At 43.0% G+C, this 26,953-nt stretch overlaps 2 protein-coding genes across 5 annotated transcripts in view; both read left to right on the top strand.

The window, feature by feature from the left end:
• Nucleotides 1–1,708: 1,708 nt before the first annotated feature.
• On the top strand, nt 1,709–6,220 carry B3GALT5 (beta-1,3-galactosyltransferase 5). The gene is made up of 3 exons (XM_061453540.1): nt 1,709–4,313; nt 4,429–4,618; nt 5,068–6,220. Exons 2-3 carry the CDS (start codon nt 4,517–4,519, stop codon nt 6,010–6,012), a joined length of 1,047 nt encoding a protein of 348 aa, XP_061309524.1. The 5' UTR covers nt 1,709–4,313; nt 4,429–4,516; the 3' UTR covers nt 6,013–6,220.
• Nucleotides 6,221–6,630: 410 nt separating this feature from the next.
• Nucleotides 6,631–26,953, top strand: part of IGSF5 (immunoglobulin superfamily member 5) — a 46,494-nt gene continuing 26,171 nt past the window's right edge. The window contains exons 1-2 of one of the 4 annotated variants that reach the window (XM_061453550.1): nt 6,631–7,043; nt 23,727–23,905. In XM_061453550.1, coding sequence (XP_061309534.1) covers nt 23,848–23,905 — 58 coding nt within the window. In that variant the 5' untranslated portion in view covers nt 6,631–7,043; nt 23,727–23,847. Of the gene's footprint in view, nt 7,044–20,238; nt 20,947–23,726; nt 23,906–26,953 lie in introns of those variants that run through there. The other 3 variants (XM_061453552.1, XM_061453549.1, XM_061453551.1) reach the window with 3 other exon arrangements.

Here is a 26,953-nt window from a genome sequence, read left to right as displayed (position 1 = left end):
GAATCACAGACCTCAACTCCCTTCTTGTTCTGTTCATGTGTTCATTTCAGGCATATGAAAGAGGAGCACTGGGCTGCTGGCACCTGTAGCCCACATTGCTTGGGTCGCAGGACTTCATGCAAACCCCATTTGGATCTGCAGAGCCATGAAACACTGCTCCAGCTAGTTTAAACAAGCTGCTCTCTAGGACACAAAGAAGGTAACTTTTTGGCAATGCCCTACTCGAAATACTTCCCAGTTGGAATAACAGGAGATGGAAAACGTTTTGAGATAATTACCAACTGTAGTTTCTGACTCAGGTCAGAGAGAAAAATCAAGCATAACATCATGCAAAATGATTCTCTATAAACCCAGATGAAAAACCCCTGAATGCTGTTTTGATGCAAAACCTCTGAATGCTGTTCAAAGTGACCTCTAGAAAAGAGATTGGTTGCTAGTTAAGTCTCCATTTCTTTCTGGACCACCTCCTGTATACTTATTGTTCCCTCAATATTGATGTCTCCAGGACTGTTCCATGGAGATATGTGCATGCAGGCTGTAAATCTTGAATCACAGACTGTATTGTTTGTCAGATGGAGGCAAATGAGGAAAGATATAGTGACAAGTAATTTAGAAACCACAGGCCTTTTCACACCTAACCTATGCCTGTATCTCTTGTAAAGAAAGTTACTTTAGGCTGGATGGTGATGGTTTTGCTAAATGCAGTCCTAGCCATGTTGCCCTGTTGAAACTTAAAAGATGCCATTGTTTTCCATACGTTCTTCATGTATAGCAGTTCTCCCAAGCAGTGGGGGAGACAGATTATTTGCTTCACCCAGGACTCTGAACCTGCTGTTCGCAAGTAGGATGAGGGATAGGAAAGGTGCTCAGCATCCCAAGGGTAAAGAGCCAATAATTTAATTCCCTGATACGGCAACTAAATTAGTTGCTGTATCCAACCTGCCCATGTTAACGTAAAATATTTTTGACTTTCACAGTTTTCCCTATTCACCTGAAATCAAGAATTAAATTGATGATTTTAAAAGAAAAATGAACTAAGTGAGAGGAAGCTGGTTGTCTCTTTGTCACCTTTTTCTTCGTGTTCTTTCAGTAAATGCCAGCTCTGTAATATATTGCTCAGGTTGGGTCCTTAGGACACCAAGGCTGTATCTGTGCAACAGACCTGCACCAGTCACACCACAGGCTCCTGCTGGCCACAGGGACATCTGAGGCAACTCTTCACTTCTTGAGCTCCAAGGCGGAGACATTAAAGGCAGGCCCATTAGGAGAGACACCTGTGTTCACCCATGCATTTTCTGGGTTTGCCTGGAGAGGGGAGCTTGGGGAACTGGTGCTCTTATCAGAGACTGCAGTGACAGGACAAGGGGCAATGGATTTAAACTTAAACAGGGGAAGTTTAGATTGGATATGAGGAAGAAGTTCTTTATTGTGAGGGTAGTGAGGCACTGGAATGGGCTGCCCAAGAAAGTTGTGAATGCTCCATCCCTGGCAGTGTTCAAGGCCAGGTTGGACAGAGCCTTGGGTGACATGGTCTAGTGTGAGGTGTCCCTGCCCATGGCAGGGGGGTTGGAACTAGATGATCTTTAAGGCCCTTTCCAACCCAAGCCATTTTATGGTTCTATGATTCTATATTGAGGAAAACCATTCCAAGAGTGAAATAGGGAAGAAATGGTATTGCAACAGCAGATGGGGCACAGTCTTTATGGACAGGGAGTAAGAAACTTCTCCATTGCACGTGGTCCAGGGCTTGCATGGCTCTGCAGGACTGGGGGTCATGGTGAGAAGCTGCAGCTGGGAGAGTCCCCTGAGTGAGGTGCAGCAGTTGATGTTTTAATTCAGGCACATTTTAATTACTGTTTTCTTATTCGGATGGCTCCCTCCTACATGTGGCTGCGGAGGCAGAGAGAGCTGAGACACCAAACTGGGGAAGCCCAAGGTGCTATGGTGTGATCTGAGTCCTCACAAGCCCTCTCTCCCAATCCCCTTTGCAAATACCTCTGTGGGTAATTGCAAATGTTTCATCTGAGATTAAAAAGAACACCATTCCTACCAGTTCCAGGTAAGCCCAAATTTGCCTCTGGTGATTAAACTGATGACAGAAACTAGTATTTTCCAGCTTTCACACGGCCAGAACCACATGAGACTCCACTCTGGGAAGTGTGCATTTCTTACAAGGCCACTGCCTACCCATTGATGGTAGGCAGGGACCTGCTGTGAAATGATGCATATCATATGTGTGATTCGCAAAATCTAGAAAATGTGTTTTACAATTTACATAAATTTACAAACATTTGCATTGTGTGTGCATGATTATATACCTATATAAGGTTTGATGCTGCATACATGGACTGAAAAAGGAAGACAGTCTGGCTCTGGATAGGCAGTATGGTAAATACATGCTTGAACATACACTGGGAGGCTGCTCTCCCAGCTGTCCAGAACAGGAACCTTTTAAATTTTTCTTAGCTCTGTTACCAGGGCCCAAACCTGGAAACAAGTAAGAAGTAAATATGATCAAGTCTCATTAGTATGATTCTACTGAAATCTGGTAAAATTAGTATGTTATGGTTCTTGCTCTTAAGTATTTCTGAAAAAGTTTTAATGGGTTTTAACAGAAAATTGCTCTCATTTACTTTCTTAGTTCAATATTTGAAGGACTTTTGCTTGTACGTATGTCCTGGTTTAACCCCAGCTGGCAGCTAAGCCTCACACAGCCTCTCACTCACCCCCCACTGAGAGAACAGAGAGAATCTGGAGGGTAGAAGTGAGAATGCTTGTGGGTTGAGATAAAGACAGTTTAATAGGTAAAGCAAAAGCTGCACATGCAGGCAAAGCAAAACAAGGAATTCATTCACCATGTTCCATGGCCAGGCAGGTGTTCAGCCATTTCCAGGAGAACAGGGCTCCATTACACATAACAGTTACTTGGGAAGGCAAACTCTTAAAATCCCTCCTTTCATTCTTCCCCCTGCTTCACAGGCTTAGCATGACCCCATATGACATGGGATATCCCTCCTTGGGTTAGTTGGGGTAAGCTGTCCGAACTGTATCCCCTCCCAACTCCTTGTGCACCCTCAGCCCTTGCTGGTGGGGTGAAGAAGAAAAGGTCTTTGTGTAAGCAACTGGTCAGCAATAGCTAAAACATCCCTGAATTATCACTACTGTTCCCAGCACAAACCCAAAACGCATCCCGGCACCAGCTACTGTGAAAAGCATTAACTCTACCCCATGCAAAACCAGCACCCCATAATACTGGAATTCATGTGACAGAGAAAAGCCAGACCCTCAAACAGTCTTGTGAGAGCTGGCAACAGGAGTGAACCTCTTCTGCAGCTCTGTTGTTGACTCCAGAACATCATCCGTTCCTGAAAACACTATTTTCAGGGTATTCATGTGCTTCCTCCCAGGCCACTGAAGATGAACAGATGCACAGCAGATTTTGTATAATCTTTTTTTTTGTGTGCGTGTGTATATATATATGTATGCATATGTATATTATCACACAACTTTACTTATGTATTTAATTAAAGCAATTTTAAAGTTAACCACAAGACTACTATGAGGTATACATTCAATAAAAAATAGATCTGCAGAATACTGTATTTAAAGAGAAGGTTAATTTAAATGTGAACTTTAGAAATATTTTCAAAATTCACTAATCACTGCAAAAATGCATTTAACTGGGAGGAATTTCAGTAAGTCAGGACTCCAATTCTGTTTGTTTCATGCCTTTGAGAACACCAGCTGAAGTTGGACTATTCTTATGGGTGAAATGACCTGAATTTGGTTCCAGGAACCTGCAATGCAGGTTAGGCCTGCAACTCAAAAGCTTTTCATTGCTTGGAAAGGGGAATTCGAGCAAAAAAGGGGGCTCTAACATGGTTTTAGGGAGTCTAGGCAGAACATTACAGTCAGAAGGCATAGATTTTCCATGAAATCTACAGATCTGAGGATTGTAAAGTTGGTTTTCTCTATTTTTAGATAGGAAGCCACTTCCAGTTCTTCCTAAAGAACGGGAGGAGCAGGGATGAATGCTTATTCCCCTGGTAAAATTCCCCCACCCTAGCGCTCTAAAATAGTAGTTGGTGGACCTGTGGGTTAATGGAATGGGTAGCTGAAGCATTATATTTTTCTCACCAGGTTAATTTATGGAGATGTGTATGATATTTTGTCTCTTTTTGGATTTGCTTTGATAATTTTTCTCTCTCTCAAAATTTATTTGTAACCAGATACACAGCACTTTAATCTGTTACAAGGATGAATGAATGCCCATCATTGTTACTGTTTGAATCCCTTTCATGCAGAAAGGAGAGGTGAGTACGGACAACCCCTTCTCAACTCAGCACCACCACGTGTGTCACCTAAACTCTGCAAAAGGTGAAATATCTAAATAATCTGACCCACTGCTGTGTTTTTTTTCCTGAGCAGCTGACCTAACTTCAAATATGTGACTCATGGCCCCTCCAGCAAAAAGATCAGGAGCAGTTTCTGGGTCAGTGCAAGAGCCCCACAGGACATGAAGAAGGTGAAGATGGGAGGAACCTGGCTGAGTCTGCCAGTTGGACAGCACTTGCTTGCTCTGGGACACAAGCACTTTTCAAACACATGGAGAAACATGGTATTTAAAAAAACCTCCAACTATTGCTGTTATTCTCTCCAGTCTGGCATGGGCATGTATCTGCTGCTTCTCCACCCTCTGGCTTGTGAGAGCCCTGGTGGATCTAAGTCATGGTTTGTAAGATGCTGAAAACGGGAAGGAGGTCTGAAGTCTCAGCCAGGCTAATCTGGTGTCAGTGGCCATGTTTTTGTGGATTTCTGAGGATATGCTGGCTTGGGGGGCAGATTCAAGTAAACAAGAGTGTGAATTTGATCTCTGGCAGAACATCTTGTGGGAATGATACTAAGAGAAATGCATGTGGGTGAATGCCCTGAGATTTAAATTAGATACGACCTGGCTTCGAATTCCTATGCAGACAGTTTGGTTCTTTGAAAAGAACTAGGTATTACTTTTTCTTTCTTTCTTTCTTTTTTTTTTTTTTTTAATATGCTTTTCCTTGTTTCTTTCAGGTGTATTTCAGAAAATTCAGGCTGATTGTTTGCCTTATAGGGCTCAGCTGTGCTGGCCTCTGGGGGTTTTACGATTTGACTGAATTCTGTATATTCTGTGAAAACAGCCAGGATTACATATTCCCCATAGAGACTTTCAGGAGAATCGAAGGAAACTTCTCACAGCTCCCAGATGCAGATTGCCAGAAGAACCCACCTTTCCTCGTCCTGCTTGTGACATCCTCATACCACCACATTGATGCCAGGATGGCCATCCGGCAAACCTGGGGGAAGGAGAGAACAGTTGCTGGCAAGCGCCTGGTGACATATTTCCTCCTGGGAAGCACTGTGAATCTAAGGCAGCAGGCTGATATCACTGCTGAAAGCCAAAAGTACAAAGACATTATTCAAAAGAATTTTACAGACACGTATTACAATTTGACTTTGAAGACCATGATGGGAATTGAATGGATTCACAGATTTTGTAACCAGTCCAGCTTTGTGATGAAAACCGACACAGATGTGTTTGTCAATGTTTTTTACCTCACTGAGCTTCTTCTAAGGAAAAAGAGAACCACTAGATTCTTCACAGGCTTTTTAAAACTGCATGAGTTCCCCATACGGAGAAGAAGGAGTAAGTGGTATGTGAGTAAAGAGGAGTATCCGAGAAAGACCTACCCGCCGTTTTGTTCCGGGACTGGCTACGTTTTATCCACTGATGTTGCTAGTCAGATCTATAATATTTCAGAGAGCATTTCATTCATTAAACTGGAGGATGTATTCATAGGACTGTGCCTTGCCAAACTAAAAATTCACCTGGAGGAGCTTCATTCAGAGCAGACTTTTTTCCCAGAGAGGATTACGTTCTCTGTTTCTCGCTTTAAGAAAATAGTGATGTGCCATGAAGTAGAACCATCTGAGCAGTTGAGCTACTGGAATCGCTTAGTGACAGAAACCCATGGATGAGTGCTCTAGCACCTTCCCTGCTCAAACTAAGAAACTGAAATGCTCCACTTTAACAGGGCTTCTCTGAAGTCCAGCAAAACTCACAATTAACTCTAGATCCATCATGTTACAGACTTTTTTAAGGGTTATTTTAATCTCCATTTCTGCCCAACAACATTCAAAACTCTCATCTCCCATTCACACTCACCTCTTTGCATCCCTTCTCTACAGAAGTACTGTTATTTTATTACTACTGTTATTTTATTATTACTGTTATTTTCTGAAAGATGCAGGCCTGCAAACCTGCCCTCCAAATGTTGCTGTTACAGGGCTGGGGACAATTCTGCAGCGCCAAGCTAAAAGTCAAAGTACTTCTGTTCAGAGAAGAAAATCTGCATCTTCTTCCTGGCCCCCTTGATAGACTCCTGCATTTGCACTGTGCAGGCATTTAAGAAAAGGTGTTTGTAGCTGTCAGGACGTTCCCCTCCTGGCATAGGGAACTGCAGCCCTGCCTTTGCAGCCAGCTCCGAGTGGGCAGGACTGCGTAGTGGCACAGATCCATTCTTCACTCTACACTTTTTTTTTTGCACAAATGGAACAATTTGCCCCACAGGACAGCCTTAGGTACACATACCAGTCAATGTGTACGGCATCTGCATCTGTTTCCCTAGACATACCTCCTGCTGAAAATTATATGTTGTAGAGCTGGATCCATGCTCAGTGGAGAGTGTCCTGGTCTTTCTATTAAAATAGACACTGGAGACATCTTTTACATTTGTGTCTCACTCTGATTGCTTGAAAGCTACTCTAAATGGTTTGCCAAGGCTAAACTGGAGTCGCTTGCAGTGAGCTAAGCAGTGCATCTGATTTAGACATTTTTCCCCAGGAGGAACTGAATGTGCAAGGGAGAGGATAGGAGAATTTTTCTCTTTTAAACAAGACCTCTAATGGAAAAATGTGCCTGAGTAGTCATTCAGGCTGGGAGCCTTATTGCTTATTGCATTACCAAGCAAAGACTCATGAAATCACCAGGATGTTTGGAGATTTCAGAGGTAAGGAATTGAGTCTTAACAGTAGATGCTGTGAAAAATACATTTGAGCTGTGGGGAGGGAAAAGGAGTTCATCAAATCATGCCTGATGCAATACTCCTGTTTGATTTACTTTTATGCAAAGAAAAAGTCAGTTTTACCAGCAAAGAGTTATCAAATGTCTACACTATGTGTGAAATGTCTTCTTCCAGGGAGCAGTAAACGTGGAGCTGCTCCCTAGGGAAAGGTGAGCTGGGAGCTGAGCTGATCTGACATCTGTCAGGGCTCAGCCCCACACACCCATGTGAACTAGCAGGGCAGACCCACAGATGGTGGCCAGGTCCAACCAAGTGTCCTGATCTTAAGGCAGTATCATGATGATGAGGTAGGTCTGAGGTCAAGCTTGTGATGACTGGGCCCTGGTCATGAGAGGTGGGGGTCCAGGTCAGTCCCAGTGTGGGGAATCAGGGCCAGATGCTGCCCTGGGATGGCAGAGCAGCAGGGCTTTGGGGATGCAGACATATACTGAATGTGGTAAAAAACATGGAGGAAAGACAGGGAAAGATATTTTATCACTTTGGGGTTCTTTATTTTTATTGTTTCTTTTCTTTTTATTAAGTTTGTGAGGACTGTTGAAGTGTCTCTTTTTACTTGCCTGTGTCTGAAGAGCAGGATAAGTATTTTCAGCAGGAATATGCCACATCCGGAAAAGTGTTTAATAATGGTAATAATATATTAATACTTTCTTCTGATGTGGAGTAACCTCAGCTCATGCACTTATTTTTGACAACTGATGATGAAAGAAAGAATATTTATTTGTTTTGTTGAAGAATAATCTTCTTTAAGTTTCCTATTCAGAAAATAGCTGCATATATGGTGTTTGTAGGGATATGGCTATCCAGGTGCTCAGGCAGGTGTTTACCTTTCCCCAATGCACAGCTTTGCCAGAGGGTGAGCAGCCCAGCTTTTGGGTTTAACAGCATCTCTCCACCTCCCACCCCAACTTTGCAGATGTATCTGCCCTTGGCTCAGAGCCCTGCTGTAGCACGTCTACTTTTGCTGCTGCCTTTAGTGGGTGCAGTGGGTCAGACTGATACAGCCTAGCAACAGTACTTTAATCACGATTCTTTCCATGTAACCTGCAGAAATGTCTTTTTGCCATTCATTGCTATTGTACCCAAGGTGCAAGCTGGCTATTGGTTTGATTTATGGAAAAATGTTGAGCATAAATGTATGCTTCCTGGCTTCTCCTAGCTCCCTCTCTCATAGGGTAGAGGGTCTGTGAGATGGGACAGCGTAATGCAGCCTAATGTTCATCCTGGACTCTTCTTGTTCTCAGAGAAATAATCCTGCAATCCTTTGTGGGTCTCACTTCCACCTCTGTGCCTGCTGCCAGCCTTATCCCAGCTGGCAGGACCAGTTCAACCGTGCAGTCCCAGGAAATCTGTATCTCAGCAGAATAACTATTAATTTACATACAGATGTATTGGCTTGGTCATCTCCTCTGGGTGTTGAGATACAAGAAGTATGGTGGTACCTGGCTTCTGGATCAGCGCAGCTGCTGGTCTTCTGTCAGGATGACTTGATGGCCAAAGGGTGAAGTCTCCCATTAGAAGACAGTATATTGGGTTGTTTCCCTGAACGTTGGCTGCTAGTGAGTGGCATTAAAACATGTCTTGCCTGAGCAGTTTGTGGTTTTGAATTATCATAAAAAAAAGTTACCCTTCATGGTCAGTTTTGCTATACTTCTTGATTGTGGCTTTTATTTTAGTTCAGGAGTGTTCCTAATTACTTGAATATAGCTACCAAGTAGGAAGATGGTGATATACTCTGTTAATCCCATTTGCTACTGCTACTTTGGGGGCTAAATTTGTAGCCACCATGCCATTGGGAATAAGGTCCTCAGGCATGTTTTCATAAAACATACCGTTCTGGATATTGTTTCCAGGGAGTCTGTTTGCAATTTCAAGTGACCCATGCATGACGCCTCTCTTTATTACTGTGTTTGAAATATTTTGTCCCAACTGAATGTATGTTGTTAGGCACCTAATGGCCTGCCTACCTGAAGCATTTGGCTTGCTGCTGCTAAATCTCTGATGAGGAGCAAATGAGTACAGGTTGAAATGTTACCAATTCAGATAGCCCATTCCTCTCCTTTTTGCAAAGTAGCTTCCCAAGCTAATGCTTTAAGTTGCTGCACAGTATTTTCCTCAACATATGATTTTCTTTGTGTTTGCATAAATTAGAAGATGATTTCATAATTCTCTCAATTCAGTAGGTTGTTTTGAATAAGAATATAGTAAATGAATAATTCATTCTTTAAAATATAAGGATATCCTGCTGGAAAAGGTCATTTAAGAAAAGTGGATGATTGCATGTGAGGCAAATTCATTCATTTAAAGAAAACAACTGTGCTAACCATATGTATCAGCTGAATGAAATTAGGTTTTGCAGCTTAAGCCTCAGATCATGGCTTTTAACACAATCAAAACAGTATTAGTGGTCTTTTGCAAAAAAAAAGAAAAAAGAAATTATATTTTCCTATGAAAAAACATTACAAAAAAGATTGTAAATACAACTAGAACTGTAAACACGATACTGCTGTATATGTATACTTATTGTTAAAATTTTGTATTAGCTAACTAAAGAATTTCAGCAATTTGGGGGCAATTCATGTGTAAAAGTGGTGCACGATCCTAACATTTTTATGCTTTCTGGGTCAGATGATCATTAAACCAGTTTTTGTGAATAGATTTGAAAAGTTACTCTGAAAAGTTACTCCCTTGCTTCTCATTTAGTAGGAAAGAGTGTGAAAAGCAGAAGAGCTGGTAGTGTCTTAGAGTTGGTTAGAGTTGTGCATTTCAGCATACTCAGTTTTTTTCAACAAGAGATCAGTTTTGAGTACAGAAAAATGAATACATTTTCCACAACTCTTAACTCCTCAATGTATTATTTTTTAAGTTAGGATTTAAAAAAATGTCCCTGAAGGATCTGGTCACACAGCTTATCTGATTTAATAGTACTGAGAAGGTGTAACTCTTCTCGCCACTTTTGGGAATACAGAGTACATTTTTGTAATGAAACATTTGCCTTACGTAAAAGCTGAATGGAACAAAAGGGCTAACTGTCTGTTACAGGGATGCTGCTCTTCTTGGATTTGTGAGGATTACTATATAATGTTAATATAAAATGCGTGACAGTATTTGCATTATTTGCATAGAACATGAGAGTGTTGAGATAACTATTCAATGCATGATGTTTTAGTAAAGTGTTTTGTTACCATAGTTTTTTATGTTCACTTCTTGTTGGTTGAGAAGGTATTAAAATCTTGGGATGTAGTCAAGTTAGGAGGCTTGCTATTTTTCCAGTTAAAATTAATAGAATCATAGAATCATAAGATCATTGAGTCCAAGCATTAACCCAGTACTGCCAAGTCCACCGCTAGACCATGTCCCTAAGCACCACATCCTTTAAATACCTCCAGAGATGGTGACCCTTCCACTAAGCTGGGCAGCCTGTTCCAATGCTTGACAACCCTTTCAATGAATAATTTTTTCCTAATATCCAAACTAGACCTCCCCTTGCACAACTTGAGGCCATTTCCTCTCATCCTCTCGCTTGTTACTTGGAAGAAGAGACTGACACCCACCTCACTAAAACTTCCTTTCAGGCAGTTGTAGAGAACAGTAAGGTCCCCCCGAGCCTCCTTTTCTCCAGACTAAACAAGCCCAATTCCTTCAGTTACTCCTCAGAAGATGTGTGCTCTAGACCCCTCACCAGCTTTGTTGTACTTCATTGGACATGCTCCACCACCTCCACATCTTAGAGTGAGGCTCCCAGAACTGAACACAGTATTCAAGGTGCGGTCTCACCAGTGCTGAGTACAGGAGGCAATCATTTCCTTGCCCCTTCTGGCCAAACTGTTTCTGATACAAGCCAGGATGCTATGGGCATTCTTGGCCACCTGGGCATGCTGCTGGCTCATATTCAGCCAGCTGTCAACCAACTCACTCAGGTCCTTTTCCCTCAGGCAGCTTTCAAGCCACTCTTCCCCAAGCCTGTAGTGTTACATGGGGCTGTTGTGACCTAAGAGCAGGACCCAGAAATAAACCTTGTTGAATCTGAATCTGTTAGATTTTCTTCCCTTTTCTAAAATGCCTTAGTTTGTACATCCAAAAATGACTAGTTGGTTTCTCTTCCTAAGGCAAACACATAATTCCCATAAATCAAGAATGAGATTGTTTTCCCAAGTATTAAGCATGCGACCCTGCCACATTTGCCACTCTTGCCATTAACAATCTACATGTGGTAGACCTTTAAGTCAAAGGCATCTTAAAACAAAACCTTATAAACAAGCTGTGTTTTGAATTCAGAACATTTTTTTTTCCAAATGACAAGAGTGTCAAGTGAAAGATTGTTAAAACCATAGCAAGGGACTTGATAGATGACAACTTTAACCACAGCTGATACCTTTCAGAAGATCAAGCGGCAACCTGAAATGGTTTTGTCTGTGTCACCACAGGCAGCACCATTTGACTGTGGTTAAATGACCTTGGGATCTGGAAGCACAGAGCTGTTCCCCTGCCACTTAAAAGGGAAATGTCAAATAACTCAAGGCCATCGGATTGTTTGCCAAATGCAAGCAGTTATGTATTAAAAACTGTAACTAGGAAAGGTCCTCCTTACTACATTTATCTTTGTTTTACTCTTTTCCCTCCCTTATCTTTCTGATGTATTGTTTGATTGCAGCTGGAGTTAAATTCATTAGCTTATTCCTGAAAAAACAGACTTAAATTTGCACATGTTCTGGCTGAGCAGATAGAGATTTTTTTCAAAGCCTTGTAACACAGTGGTTTAAGGCTACCCTTCCAAAAAGTTTGCTCAAGTATGTTTTCACTGAAAAATGTAATCAGATAATTTCAGTTGAGAAATAACCTTGTCCTTGCCTTACATTTCACAAATTCAAAAATGCATAACTGGGGGGGGGGGGGGGGGGAGGGATATAAAAATCATGGAATCATAGAATGGTTTGGGTTGGAAGAGACCTTACGATCATGTAGTTCCAAACCCCCCCCCCCCCCCCCCCCCGACATGGGCAGGGACACCTCACACTAGAAGACTCAAAGCCCTGTCCAGCCTGGCCTTGAGCATTGCCAGGGATGCAGCATTCACAGCTTCTCTGGGTAATCTGTTCCAGCACCTCACCACTCTCACAGTGAAGAATTTCTTCCTTATAACTAACCTAATCTCCCCTCTTTAAGTTTGAAATCTAAGCTCCTTCTCAGAATCTCTCCAACTGAACCATGTATACAACATCCCTTGCATCCAGCTACTGACCTAACCTGACCTCATTTTATTTATGAATTTGGGTGCAGGGATAGAGGCCTGTGTAATCCTGTGTTTCCTGGTCTTCTATTTCCAAAAGCACTTAGAAATCACAGCTGCCCTTACACCTACAAACTGTCAGTATACAGCTGTGGGTGCAGAATGTCATAAATTAGTTATGTGGTGTGATTTACACCTCCATCTTGTAGATCTTCCAAGCAACTCTACTCCCTTCATGTTTAATTTAATTGTTATTGCTGGAACAGCAGTTGTAAGTAAATGTTTGACTCCAGTACATAAAGGGACCTGCAGCTTTTACATGTGCTTCTGCTAGTAAAGGTTCAGTGAGGTAATTAAAAAGACAAGTGAGTTGAGCTGTAAGGCAGGAGTGGGAGTGAGCCAAGGTGCATGTGAGTAATGCAGCTTGCTCCTGACAGGGGTGAAGAGGCAGCAGGGTAGTAGCACTTGTTGCTGGTGGGGAGATATCAGCACTGAGGGCGAGGGTATGCAATGCACCTCAGTACTTTCCCACTGCTGCAGGCCATTTTAATGATCCCATCCCCTTATGCTGAGGCCAAACCCTGCATGCCTTGCAGGTGTAACTCAAGTGGCAGGAGGCTTGCTGCTATGACCAAGTGCTAATGTCTTCTCCAGTTTTGATGAGGAAAGTGCTGCATAGGGTAGGGGAGAAGAGCAGACTGGAAACTTTACCCTATAAACATATTGGTCTTTACTATATCTTGAGGTCTTTCAGTACTCACAAGCTGCCTAAGCTTTTAGGGAATCTCATTTTCAATACAAGTGTTGCAAAGGAGATAAATAGCCAAATATAAAGTTCACTGTTCCTCTATAAGAGGAAACCAAAATACAGCACTGATCAAGAGCACTTCCATTACTCTGCCACATAAACAGAAATTGAATATCTGAAACCATCTCTGCCAGGGACTTGTGTTCTCTTACTGTAAAAGTGCAGCTTTCAGTCCCAGACTCCGTATCACAGATACAGTGCATAGGAGACATTTATTTCTAAGAAAAAACCCTGCCATTTATATTTAGTGATCTTAACTGAATGCCCAAAGGGAGCAGCAAGATGTCAGTCATAGGATGTATTTCATGAAAATGCAAAAAAGGTACAGGTCTTCCAACATAATTCCTCCTTTTACAGTGATAATGTGCTCCCTCATTGTTGCAGTGTCACTTTGGATCATGCCTGCAGGTCACCTAGGGAATATTCATTAATATTCTATTTTTAGAGGTGTGAGTATTAATGTTTCTCTTAACTGGCAACCTTGCAAAATCATCAGGAAAGAAAGAAAAGGGGTATAATTTCATAGTCTCATGGTAGTTTTCCTGGCTTTATCAGGGAAGTCCTGTGGGTAGTTGGAGCCCTGGGTATAATGCTTGTGTATGCCTGCCACTGACAAGGGTTGTGCGCTGTTCATCTGACATGTGACTTTCCATGCACTGGCTGATAGGTGTTGAGCACATGAGTTTTGAAGGAGCTATGATAGATTTGTACTTTGCCTGAACTCCTTGAAGAATCTGGCTCTGCATATAAAGCTCAGGAGGGGGTCTAAAATCATGACTTTAAGCAGTAATGAAAACTGTAATAGCGATTAAAATGAGTGTAGAGAGCGATGTTTATATTTTCTTGGCACACTATCATATATTGAAAAGTTCCTTAGGATAAACTGAATGATAACCAGAGCAATTAAGCTTTTTGGACTAGAGACAAAATCATTTCTAAAGCTAAAGTAATTGTTGCCAGGGGAACTGATGTATTAGAGAGCACTAAAAATTTCCTTCTCAGATTAACACTCCTCCTAACAGCATCAAAGCTTCATCTTCTTTCATTCAGTGATAAGCTTCTTACTTAGCCTGGACTCCATGATGAACGTTTTCATCTCTGTTCCCTGAGTTATGGCATTTTCATTTTACGAGCTATAGCTCATCACCAGTTTCAGTGCTGGAGAGGAGGAACACACCTGGCAAACAGAAAACGTGGAATGCAGTTCAGAAGGAGTGCTGGCAGGAAAATACTTGAGAACTACATTCCAGTTGTGCAGATTTATTAAGGCCAAATAAAAACTGCAGGGATATTCATGTAAATAAAGTATTTAATCCTGTGGCCTCCTGTGTATGAAAGTTTGAAAGAATATTATATCCAAAGCTTTCCTTATAGAAGTCCCACAGCAATTTTTCACAGTATTATTATGGCTTTATAACAATTAGCAGGAAAAAACCTAAATAAAATATCAGATTTATTATACTGGTTTTATGAGTTTTTTTTAGGATTTACCCAGACCTAGATCCATGGTAGCATCACTCTATGAATCTGTAGGTCAAGGCAAAGACCTGATTTCCTAAGAAAGAGGTAAACCAGGATTTCTCAGATCAAGGGGAAGCACCTTCTCTTGGTGGGATTGGTCTCAGCTAACTTTTACAGCCTAAACTAGCATACCTGGTCTGACCCAGTCTTTCAGACTACTGAGTAGCCCAAATGAGGTAGACGTCACCAAAGGGTGATATATCTTGCTTGCCTTAGACTCCTGTATCAGAATAAACGAAGCATCATTTGGTAGGACTTTTATAACTTTAATGATTACAGAAAAAATATCCTTGATGAATAGCTTAAGATAGATTCCTGAGCTTTAACTGGCTAGCAGTAGATGAAGAGGGCATCCTGTGCATAATTACTGGCATTCATAAGGATTGTAGCTCCTCTGGAAGGGCCCCCACAGTCCGACTTTTTATCACATCAACTATTCAATGGGGATGTCACAAGAAACAGTCAGTGTCTTTCAGATAGTCAATATATCTCTCCAGTAATTCTTGTTTGTACAACAATATTTTGTAAACTAAGGTTTCATTGAAAATGGAGACAAATGTTACAACTTTGTGCAATAGAGGGATGGGACGTTTGAAGTGTCCTAATTTTTCACATAAATATATATGCAGTAGACAGCAAGGATCCAGCTTGTACTGAGCTGCTGAGGCACTTGATGTTGAAAGCACAAAAGGGTTTCCAGAGCTCTCATACACCATAAGGCAGAAACAATGTGGGGAAAAAGTGTACCTTAACATTCGTATAGGTACTGCATAGAGGAAGTGGCATGGCCCCATTATTTCTGGAGCTTTTCCTCTAAGGTTCTAAGAAAGGATAAATGGCTATCAAAGCTTAAAACTGCGCTGAGTCTTCAATATATTAATAGATTAATTAAAAGACTTTTAAAAATTAAAACTTGTGAGAGGAGGAGCCTGTGTGTCTCAGACTTTTATAGCTAATGCTAATAACATCTGTTTTGAATGATAAGCATGCATTTCAGAGCACCAAATAACTTGGCAATGAGGAAAAGATTAAGAGAATAGAAAGAAGGAACAAAAAAGAGGCAGATTTGGAAAAGTTATAGCTTAACATCTCTTTGGTGTCATTGATTACGACAAAGAAACATCCTGTAGTCATCAAGATAGAGATAGATAATTCAATCACTAGGTCAGCTTGCCTCCTGCCTTAGACTTTTCTAGATATTTCAATTCTTCTCTTTTTTTGCTAGAGAAAAGTACATTTATTTTTTAATTGGGAGACATTTTTCAAAATCTTTGTAGTGTTCAATCCCCTTTTCAAGCCAGTCTTCATGAAGAAATGAAAAATTTTATTCCTGTTTCTAGCACTGACCTTAAATTGGCTTCAACGTACGTGCCTCTTCCCTGTTATTTTAACACTCATATTATCTTACCATATTGCCTTGACCCAGCTAAACAAGCTAACGTACAGAATGGAAGTGTATGGACTGGTGATTTCCCCCTGCTGTGTCCTTGCCAATTAGGAGTAATTTACAAATGAAAGTGTCTAAATGCTCTTCATTTTCCATCATGACAATTTGTCCAATTCTCCTGTGAGGGAAAAATATAGTCTTACAGCCACAATGACAATGACAGAAGGCTTCACTAAGCAACTCTCAGTCCATTTCATTTGGAGCTTCTTGCGTGGGTTTGCACAGCAAGCTGTATAGACATATGTTTCAGAGTAACACACTCTAGGACAAAAAATTATGAGGGCTGCTCCACCAGTTTACACAATCTGCACACCATACATAGGACATTATATAGTGTGCAAAACAAGTTTGGACAGGTTAAGAAAAAAAAAAGGGGGGGGGGGGGAAGAAAAATCCTCCTACTCACAGGCAGAAGAAAAAGGAAGAACTGGAAAGAAATGTCTAGGAAAACTGGAGTAGGAGGTAGGAATCTGCCTGCTATGCAGGCAGATGATTCACAAAACAATTTTCCATTTGCATTAGACTGGCAAACTTAGGACCTATCTTTTGAACAGTAATGAGCATGGGCAGCCTTGTACATGCACGTTGTTCTGAGCGTTTGGGGCTTCAAATACTTTACCATGCTGTGTAACATCTTATCCCACACACATCTTAAACGATGACAAAGGTTGTATTCATCACGATATCATGGTTCATTAAGAAAGTCAAAGTAAGGAAGGAACTAACAAGGGCAGTAATAAATAATTAATAAAATATTAAATGTGTCAATTGCCTAAGCAGCTCCAGGGAGAACAAAGCACATTTGAATCCAGTCACTGTGCACCAGATTCACCCAGGTGGATTTCAGATGATGAAACCAAGCCAGTGAGTGTGTGGGTGCAGGTGACAGATGCTTTCCTGACGAATCACACTGGGGTCAAATCCAGAGCAGGACTTTAACATGGTGGATGATCTAGGCCATGACGCATCCAGTTTCCACTTGGGCTTCAACCTGTCCTCTCTGTGCTGAGGGGATGGGAATGAAATGCCTGTGATGGGTGTGGCTGATCTATAGACCATGACAGACTTCAATGTGATAAAGTGACAGCTGATCACAAGCTGTGGTTAGCTTGTTTTATACAACAGTAGCACAGATGTAGCAACATGACGTCCATCATGTCCACCAAGAGGACCGGGCAAACAGAAATATCATGAAATCCAGCATGAGGCATCACAAAGTTCTGCACATCAGGTGCAAGAACCTCGAGGTACAAGCTGAAGTGGTACCACTGAAGTGACAGGGGCTAGAAATCTTGATAAGGAGACCTGTCTGAAATGAACACCAGGGTGAATACAAGCCAACAATGCCTTCTCATTGCAAATATGGCAAATCACGTACTAGGGAACATTCAGTGAAGCATTATTGGAAAATTCAGAGATACTATTATTCTCTACTATACACATCTGGAAATCTGTGTGTGTTTTTGTGCCCCTCAGTTCAAGCAGGACATAGAGAAGCCAGAGAGGGTCTGCTGGCAGGACATCAAATGGACAATGGTCTAAAGCACAGCACTGGTGAAGAGATGCTGAGGGATCAGGACTTTACTCTTGCAAAGAAAAGGTTAAAGGGTGATTTAATAGCACTTGAATCTATCTGAAGAGCAATTAAAAAAATGACAGAGCCAGTGTCTTCTCAGTACAGCCAAATGGTGGTTTTGAAAAAGTTTTAAAAGCAGCTATTATCCTTTCCAAAGCATTTTTGTGAAGAGTTATCTTTATTAATTCAAGCTGAAAATCCAGTCAATCCATTTTAACCTTCTGCACTTTTCCTAATTGGGAACTTGAGAGGGAATCTGCTTATTAGATGTTATTCCTTTTCTTCTTTATTTGGACAAAGCTGTACAGAGTATCTCAAGTGTACGACATCCTTGTCTCTAAATTGGAGCGACATCGATTTAATGGATGGATCACTCGGTGGATAAAGAACTGGCTGGGTGGCCGCACACAAAGAGTTGTGGTCAATGGCTCAATGTCCAGCTGGAGACCAGTAACGAGTGGCATCCCTCAGGGATCGGTGTTGAGACCGGTCTTGTTCAACATCTTCGTTGCTGACATGGACAGTGGGATTGAGTGAGCCCTCAGCAAGTTTGCCAATGACACCAAGCTGTGTGGTTCGATTGATACACTGGAGAGAAGGAATGCCATCCAGAGGGACCTTGACATGCTTGTGAGATGGGCTGATGCCAACCTTATGAAGTTTAACCATGCCAAGTGCAAGGTCCTACACCTGGGTCGGGGCAATCCCAGGCACAGCTACAGGTTGGGCAGAGAAGAGATTCAGAGCAGCCCTGCGGAGAAGGACTTGGGGGTGTTGGTTGATGAGAAAATTACCATGGGCCGGCAGCGTGCGCTTGCAGCCCAGAAAGCAACCGTATCCTGGCCTGCATCAAAAGGAGCGTGACCAGCAGGTCAAAGGAGGTGATCATGCCCCCTCTACTCTGCCCTTGTGAGACCTCATTTGGAGTATTGTGTGCAGTTCTGGTGTCCTCTACATAAAAAGGATATGGAACTGTTGGAACAAGTCCAGAGAAGGGCCAGGAGGATGATCAGGGGACTGGAGCACCTCCTGTATGAAGACAGGCTGAGAAAGTTGGGGCTGTTCAGCCTGGAGAAAAGGAGGCTGCGTGGAGACCTCATAGCAGCCTTCCAGTATCTGAAGGGGGCCTATAGGGATGCTGGAGAGGGACTCTTCATTAGGGACTGTAGGGATAGGACAAGGGGTAACAGGTTCAAACTTAAACAGGGGAAGTTTAGGTTGGATATAAGAAGGAAATTCTTTCCTGTTAGGGTGGTGAGGCACTGGAATGGGTTGCCCAGGGAGGCTGTGAATGCTCCATCCGTGGCAGTGTTCAAGACCAGGTTGGACGAGGCCTTGGGTGATATGATTTAGCTTGAGGTGTCCTTGCCCACGGCAGGGGGGTTGGAACTAGATGATCTTAAGGTCCTTTCCAACCCTAACTATTCTATGATTCTATGATTCTATACTGCTATGAAAGTAGGGGTGTTGGTGGAACAAAAGTATCAGATTTTACACTTAAAAAAAAAAAGTATTTATAAAATGAAGGAAGCAAAAAGAAATAATTATAACTGGCCAAAAAGACTTCTGCAAGTTTCATAGTTTTTTCTTTTTAACAAGTAGGGGTGATATTTTTTTCTACTAATGCAAAGATTTTGAAATTTAATTTTGGAAGTTGATTGAAATTTCCTGATGTTTTATTTTCCTTTGCTGAACTGAACCTTTTAAGTCACTGTGGCATTAATTTCTACTTGCTAGAACTGTCAGTATGCTTAGTATGAAATATAGTTCAGGAAAGTTGTATGTCCTTTCTTTACAATTTAAGCTTCCCAGCAGATGGACTAATCATAAAAATCTCCCAATGTGTCACATCAGTTCAATGCACTGACCAACAATAGCATAATGTGAAGGATGCAGTTCAGCTCTCAGAGGAAGGTGAAGGCTGCAGCCATTGAAGAAGCATCTCTCATAAGGCAGCATCTCAGATTTGGTGAACAAACATAGCTGTCAAAGTGGCAGGAAAAGGTGTGATTTAAATGAGCAAACAAACAAAAAGTATTACAGAATTAAATGAAGTATTTTAATGAAAATTTTCTTGATGTAACATAAAAAAATCCTCAAAATATAAACTGAAAGGAGGCAAGGAATATGAAAATACAAAACAAACAAACAAAAAAATCAGTTGGAGAGAGTGTTTTCCATTAAAAGAAAAGCAATTCATTTTTCTCACCGGCTGCAACTCTATAGAGTTGCATTTCACAACAGCAAGGGCACATTTTCTCAAAGCCTTGAGGGCACCAGGGGCCCTGGCTGCATCTTGGCATCTCCTTGGGGCTTCTCCATGTGCCCATGATGCAGGGCCCAATATGAGCTCCCTGAGGCTATCAGTTCCTGCCCCAGCAATGCCACAGCCTGCTTCACCCCTGCCCCACCCCTGTGCCTTGGCACCACTTCATGGCCTTGTCACCAGCACTGTTCTCGACCCATCTCCTTCAGCTCCTGACTGCACCCCTGGATGGTTCCTGACTCTGTCTCAGTCCCTAGCCCTGTTGGGGGCTGACAGTGGACCCTGCCACCCCTGGCTATGGGTGACAGCCCCACTGGGGAGGCCATGGCTGTCACAGGGCCCACCAGGGGGCATCTCTGCTCTCTGCCACGTTGCCGGCAGCGCTGTGACAGTGGGTTGAGCTTGGCACCAGGCACCAACAAGCTCACCCGTGCAGTTATCAACTGGGATAAAATAACCCCACGCCTCCCATTGTGCCCAGTGTCACATCCTGGCAAGGTGGCGTGGCCGTCTTCTGCCAAGACATGAAGCGGCAGCGCCCATCCAGCTTTTAGGGTTGGGACAACATGAAGTTTGCTCCTCTGTGCGTGTCACCGGCTGCGCCTGCCTTCCTCCTGCAGGACTGGTTAAATATTAACACCGTGCCAGGCGTATTTGGGCGGGAAGAAGGGAGAGGCAATCCTTCCCTCACGGCGCCATGGGGACAATGTCAGGGCAGGCGTGTGCCCTGTGGCCCCGTAGCTGAGAGGCGGCAGAGTCCGGTGCTCCCACCCTGTGGAGCCTTGGGCAGCTGCACGCCGCCTCAGGGAGGGCTTTCCTGGGGCCAGGAAGCGAGGGCTGGCCCCGGTCTGCTCCCTTGGAATAGCACCAGCCTCCTCCTGCGTCCCCAAGGAGGACGGTGAGAGCGGGCCGTCGTCAAAGGGAAAGCTGTGGGAGACACCCTCTCGGCGCTCAGGGAAGTGATCCAGGTAACCCTGATCCAGGTAAACCCTCTAGAGCTTTTATTTGCTTCCCAGCACAAGGAGCTGTCAGCTGAGAGATAATTTAAACCTCTCCTCTGCTTCTGCCTCAGCAGGGAAGCCTGCCCTGAGCTGGTAACAGTAGAGTGAGCCAAGGTATTTTGTGACCCTCATCTCTTGCTGTGCTCCCCAGCTTTCAGGGCAGGTGTCCCCCCACACCGCTTTGTGTCACGCAAAGCATTCGAGCCCCAGTCTGTGCCGGGCTGGATCCAGCTGCTGCTCCTTTAGGGTGATATTATCAGTATTATCCCCTTGCCTCTGACATGGATGCAGGAGGGAGTAGGCTAAAAGCCGTGCCTGGCAGTGCTGGTAATGCGTCACCACAGGCACCTGCGGAGAAGGTGAAAAGCAGCTCAGGCCAAGGTATTTATTTCATCACTGTCCAAAATATCCTATTTCATCTGTGGAATGGGTAGTATTTCTGGGCCCTTTAAAAGTCCATTTTGAAACAAAGTAAAACAAGGTGTTGTAAATCCTTTCCCTCTCATTTTACTTCACCACAAGCTGTTTACTGATTTTGGCATGAATTTGGGTATAAGATCCTAGCAAGTTCCCTTCTCCATAAAGGGACACGTGTGCCCTTCTCCATAAAACTTCGCTCACTTCAGCTTGTGTTGGTGCAGCCAGATTAGTAAGCGGAGGTATGAAGGCTGCTGCCCTGCTTGATGGAGCTCTCTCCAGGCCTGTAGACACTGCCTGGGAACACAGATTCCTGGAAAAATACATGGGCTTGCCTTTTGTATTTGTTTTCTGGTGCTTTAGCTGTCTCATTTCATATGACAGATAATACTAACTCTTAAAGAATTTACTGACTGATTTGTGTATGTGCTGAGAGCTATCACAGTGATAGAGCAACGAGAAATCTCTCTGAGCTGTGCATGGTGACCCTCCTGTCCTGGCTGCCTGCTGGGGACTCCTATGCACATGAAACATGGAAGTGAGAACAAATCAAAACCTTTCACAATGCACAGGGCAAACCCAAACCAGCCTACAAACTACCCCCCTCCCCACACTCAAGTGAAGAAATCAGCCCACGGGATCAGCTTAAAGTGTTAGTAAGTTGACAGGGCTGTCCCTTAAGCTCGCAAGGTAAACTGAAAGCTTGCAAAACGGGAAACCATAGAGGAAGTTGCCAGCTGAGCCAGTCAGGTGGCAACTGCTGCACTAAATACAGCAAGACCCCCTGCTTAAAGCACTGAGCAGTGAACAGAGCTCCTGTATAGCTTGATGCTGCCACTGAACATGTTTGGAAAACCATCAAAAATGGGTTTTGTTGGTTGCAGTGAGCAGCAGGCAGGGAAGGTCTGGCAGCGGGGAATTCCTTCCACATGGGCACCCTGTGAGAGGCCTGCCATACACTCGTGTGCCATCCCACCAGCGCTGCCTTCACAGAAGCCCTGCTGGGAAATAATGCAGGGTTTTCACACAAAACTGTGCAATTAACTCCTTGCCTAAGGGCAGCAAAACCGCTGGGCCAGAGCTTTTGTGTTTTGTGCCTTACTGTGGTTTTGGTTTTAGCAAAAGGGCGTTTAAAAAAGTATGCTTGTTACAGGAAACTCAGGGTATCTCTATGGTGGCACTCATATTTATGCATTGTACAGCACTGCCACAAAGAAGACCTCTGAAATCAAACAACCACTTTCCTGACAAGAAATTTGGGCTGGCCACAAAATCACATCTTCTGGCCTGTGTCCCTTTCATAAAGACAATCTTCAACTTCCCAGCTGAGAAGTTTGTAAACCAAGCAGCGCGGTCAGACTCTCTCCCACATGTTTTGAGGGAGAGGAGAATAGTATCACACAAGTGAATTACAAACACTGAAAAAGCAGAAAATGCAGAAGCAAGGTGATGGTTCCCACCCAGGCTCTGTATCTTATCTCTGACCACAGTGAAGGTCTGGCAGTATTTTGGTTTGGGGTGTAAGAGGCACTCTCACATGTTCAGAGAAATAATTATGGAGATCTTTTTTGCACTACCAGCCTTTCTGAGTACTCAGTCTGGGGAGCTGGAAGGAGATTTGGTGTTTCTCATCTTTGCCCCAAGGCAGGAGGGATGGAGAGACCAGGATGGCAGGAGCTGTTTCTCTCAGCTGAGTGGCCCCTTGCAAGGTGAAAGCATGAAGGGACTGCCACAGCAATGATGGTACCAGGATCTCCCTGGAAATGTATGAATAGCAATCCTAGTTTTGGAGTAAAGCACACAGAAAAACCCCAAAGAAAACTTTCTGGGTGTATCGGTGCATTGGGGTATATTCTCTTTTCCTTCCCTGAAGGCTACCTAGCACAGGTGGCATCAGTTTCCCGTGGAGTGGGAATAGCCCTTTTGAACAGAGTTCTGTGCCCTCTGACCCCAGGGGAGCGGCTGGCACCCTACACAGTTGCCCTGCATGACAGTAAGTGACGGAGCACAGGATTCATGAGTCTGCCAGAATGCCACCGGCGGCACAGATGGTGCACCCACAATGCACACGAAATTGCGGGCAGCTTAGACAATTATTTTTGCCAGCTGCTCATGATTAACTTTAATGATGCAGATGGAGCTCCCATGACACAGTCAATCCTGAAGCAGTAGTGTTGTAATAGTGAGGAGGGACTAAGGGCATGAGAGATGCAAGATCTGTAGGAGGAGGTTTCTCTGCTGAAGGAAGCTCCTCTACTTCTTTTTAAACGGTTGTTTTGAGAAAAGACACTGCTTTTCTTCCAAACCCTCTCTCATTTAATCTTCTCTACTTGTTGGTAATACAGGTCACATAAAGTCACATTTTATCACAGGACACAAAAGCAGCAGCTCATTACCAAGCTGCTTCTCAAGTACTCGGTGACTGCTGGTGGCTTTCTGCCTTAAGCACCAGAAGAGAATGCTCCAATGGAAAGGCTCCAGAAATTCATCTTACTTCCTCTCATCTTAACTGCCTCACTACCAGGTAGGACACATTCATAACCCAAGAAATGAGCCACCATGGACAAAATGTATGAACTAATTTTAAAGGGGTGTAAACAGGAGTTACTGATGATATCAGATTGAGTAGTTGGCCCCAGAGGGGGATTATTTAGACTGCTTGAAATGATTAATTTACGCTTCAAGCATGAATGATGTGATGTCTTAGAATGGGCTTCATTGTGCAGGAATGAGGAGCGTATGGGGTGGTGAGGAGATGGGGAAGCTGTCCTCTCTCACGTTTAGTGGGCTGGGATGTTCCACTTATTTCTCCTTCTCCTTGCATTCATCTTCCACCTGTCTGTTTAGGACTGCTTTTGAGGGGCATCTGTAGAGAAGTCAGTATCGGCACCTGATTTTGCTTCCAGAAATATGTGCAAGTTATAATTTTGCTGGTTTGCCTCCAGTTTACATTTTATATGATTGAATTTCAAAATGAATTTAGATAAAAGGTATCTTTGTGGTAGAGCTCTAAAGAAAATGTGAATATAAAGTGACGGGTAACGGAGACAAGGCTGATTTTTCTTTTTAATTATTGTCTAGCTGGGGTTTTAACAGGCTCTGAAAGGAGTGATCTGCAATGGGATGAGAGGGAAGGTAGTGTCATAGCTTAATAATTGATGAAAGGAAACACAGTGCAGGAATAAATGTTGACTCTTCTGAGCAGAGTGGTGTTCCCAGAGGAGTTGCACAGGGATGTGTGGTATTCAATAAGATCTTAAACAACCTAGTGAAGGGGAGTGAACTGTGAGGTAGCAGGCTTTGCAGGTGGTACAGAATTACTTAGGGGCAGCCAAATCCAAAAAGAGACTAGGAACATTTTCCAGAAAACGTCATGATGCCAAGTGAATAAGTAATAAGGAGCAGCAAACATTGAATGCAAAGCATCACTTAAGTGAAGATATCTAGTGGGGGGAAAAGGTAGATACCTTGGAAAGAGAGTATATTTCTAAAAAAGCAAGAAAATTTCACCATGTAGTTTTGTCAGTAAAGGAAATACAATAAAACCTGGTGTTATATAAATTCACAGAAATGTTATCTTTTTCAAAGGCTAACAAAACTGGATGTCTTGTTAGCCTTTAAAAGATATAAGTTTTTGACAGATGTTTTGTTAGCCATTCCATTTCAGAAAGGGCATATTAGGTCTGGGAAATGTATGGAATGGGACAGAGGTGATCAAAGGTATGAGGAGGCCTTCATTAGGATGTCATATTATTCTGCTTATGAAAAAGAAGAAATAGTTAAAATTGAATAAGATAATTAATTACATGTAAGTGAAATGTGAAATGGTTATTCACAATTTCTCATGACAAAAAGAAACAATGGCAACCAGTAAAATTACCAGAAAGAAGATTTAAGGCAAACCAAAAATGTAGTTTTCCTCACAGTGTATAAATAGTAAAGCTTGTAGTCACTGGATATGGGGTCTACCAAACTTTAAATAGGCTGGAAAAATACAGAAACAAATACCATGGGGGGTATGTAAGTGCAGATGCAATCATTGGCTCAGGAAGTCCCTAGATCTCTTATTCTTGGACACTGAGAAGTCATAACAAGGAAGCTGCAGTTTTTATTTGTTCTGTTTCTTGCACTGTCTTCCTAAGCATCCAGAGCAGAGTACTACAAGTTTTAGAGGACTTCTGTTAGCCTTCACTAATGCTTTTAGTCAGGTGCACATGCCATGGATGTTTTATTGCTCCACCTGAAAGACATATTGGGGTGGCAGGCATTGCCCACAGTACAGCCATGGGAGCACACCCCGAAGCAGCGAGGAAAAACATATTGCGAAGAGACAAGTGCTGCTCTTCAGAGAAGTATTGCTGGTCTTGGGATGCCAGGATTCAGAAGGCTGGGCAGTGTGGCTAGGCTGCCGAGATGACAGCATGGCATAACTGGTTTGAGCATCCTCTTGGGTGGCATTGCATGCCATTTGGCAGCAAAAGCATTGCTGACCACGAGCCTGACATGCAGTGCAGGGTCCCAGCCTGCTGCCAGCATATTGGTGGTGGTGCTGTGGTGCTCTCAGTCTGGGGACTCTCACCACTGGAGACAAGAGACAGTTAGAAGGAGAAGAGTAGTCCAGCAGCAGAGCCAAGAGGCAGCTGTCAGTAAGAGAAGGGATGGGAAGACACACTTGGAGAGGTTTGTGTGCAGCGGGTGGAAATACATGTTGCTGAGTACCAGCAGACCAGTATTACTTGGCAGAAACATCCTATAAGCATTTAAAAAGTTTTGTTAAGCTAGTAAACAAGCTAGTCCTTCTCTGCAAGCTTTGACAAGCTCTGAACTATTTTGATTTTCAAAAAGCTCAGCTGCAGGGATGTTGTTTTTTGAAATAAACTTGGGATGTGCTGAAGTTTAGGCTTCAGGTGTGCTGAAGAAAAATCTTGCCAAATCCAAAACAATTTATTGCAGAGCTGTTGCTGCAGCAGTGGGCCAGCAATGAGGCAAGGAAGGAGGAAGTCAAGGTGGGTGAGCAAGAGACTAAAGAAAGAATGAAAAGAAAAAGGCATTTAAAACAGACTGGAAAGAAAAAACTGTAGAAATTCAAACAGAAATAGCAGAGTAGGAAGGGAGGAAGAAAGAGTCTAGATGCAAAAACTGAAGGATAAAAGGCAGCATTTATGGAAGAGCAGTATAGCTGTAGAGGGGAAAATTATTTTGAAATATCATAATGTGGCTGGGAAAAAAAAAGGAGTCATTGTGGCAAAAGGATAAGCCCATCTTGTCCTTTACAGTGCTGCATCTAGATAGGTCACATAGAAAAGAGAAAAGACAGATTCAGCAGAGGAGAGGAAGGAAGGAAATGAAGGTAGCCACATCTCAGTGTCCATGTTGCTGAAACCTTCAGCATGAGGAAGTGGTCCTTTAGAGTTGTTTGAAGCATGGAATTAAAAACATTGGTGGTGAAGGGCAAGGGCAGTTTTTTGGCAAATGAAGTTCCCTCAGTGCAGGCATCATCCAGTGAACGAGATGCATTTTTTTTTTGTCAAAACCCACAGTGAATTTGTGTGACAGAGTTCATAAGGAGTTG

Source organism: Pezoporus flaviventris, unplaced genomic scaffold (genome assembly GCF_033815535.1).
Source record: "Pezoporus flaviventris isolate CSIRO_AGI_PZ_B2104156 unplaced genomic scaffold, CSIRO_AGI_Pfla_v1 ptg000015l, whole genome shotgun sequence".
Taxonomy (NCBI): domain Eukaryota; kingdom Metazoa; phylum Chordata; class Aves; order Psittaciformes; family Psittacidae; genus Pezoporus; species Pezoporus flaviventris.
The sequence above is the reverse complement of the archived record's forward strand: the minus strand, read 5'-3'. Positions and strand labels throughout refer to the sequence as shown.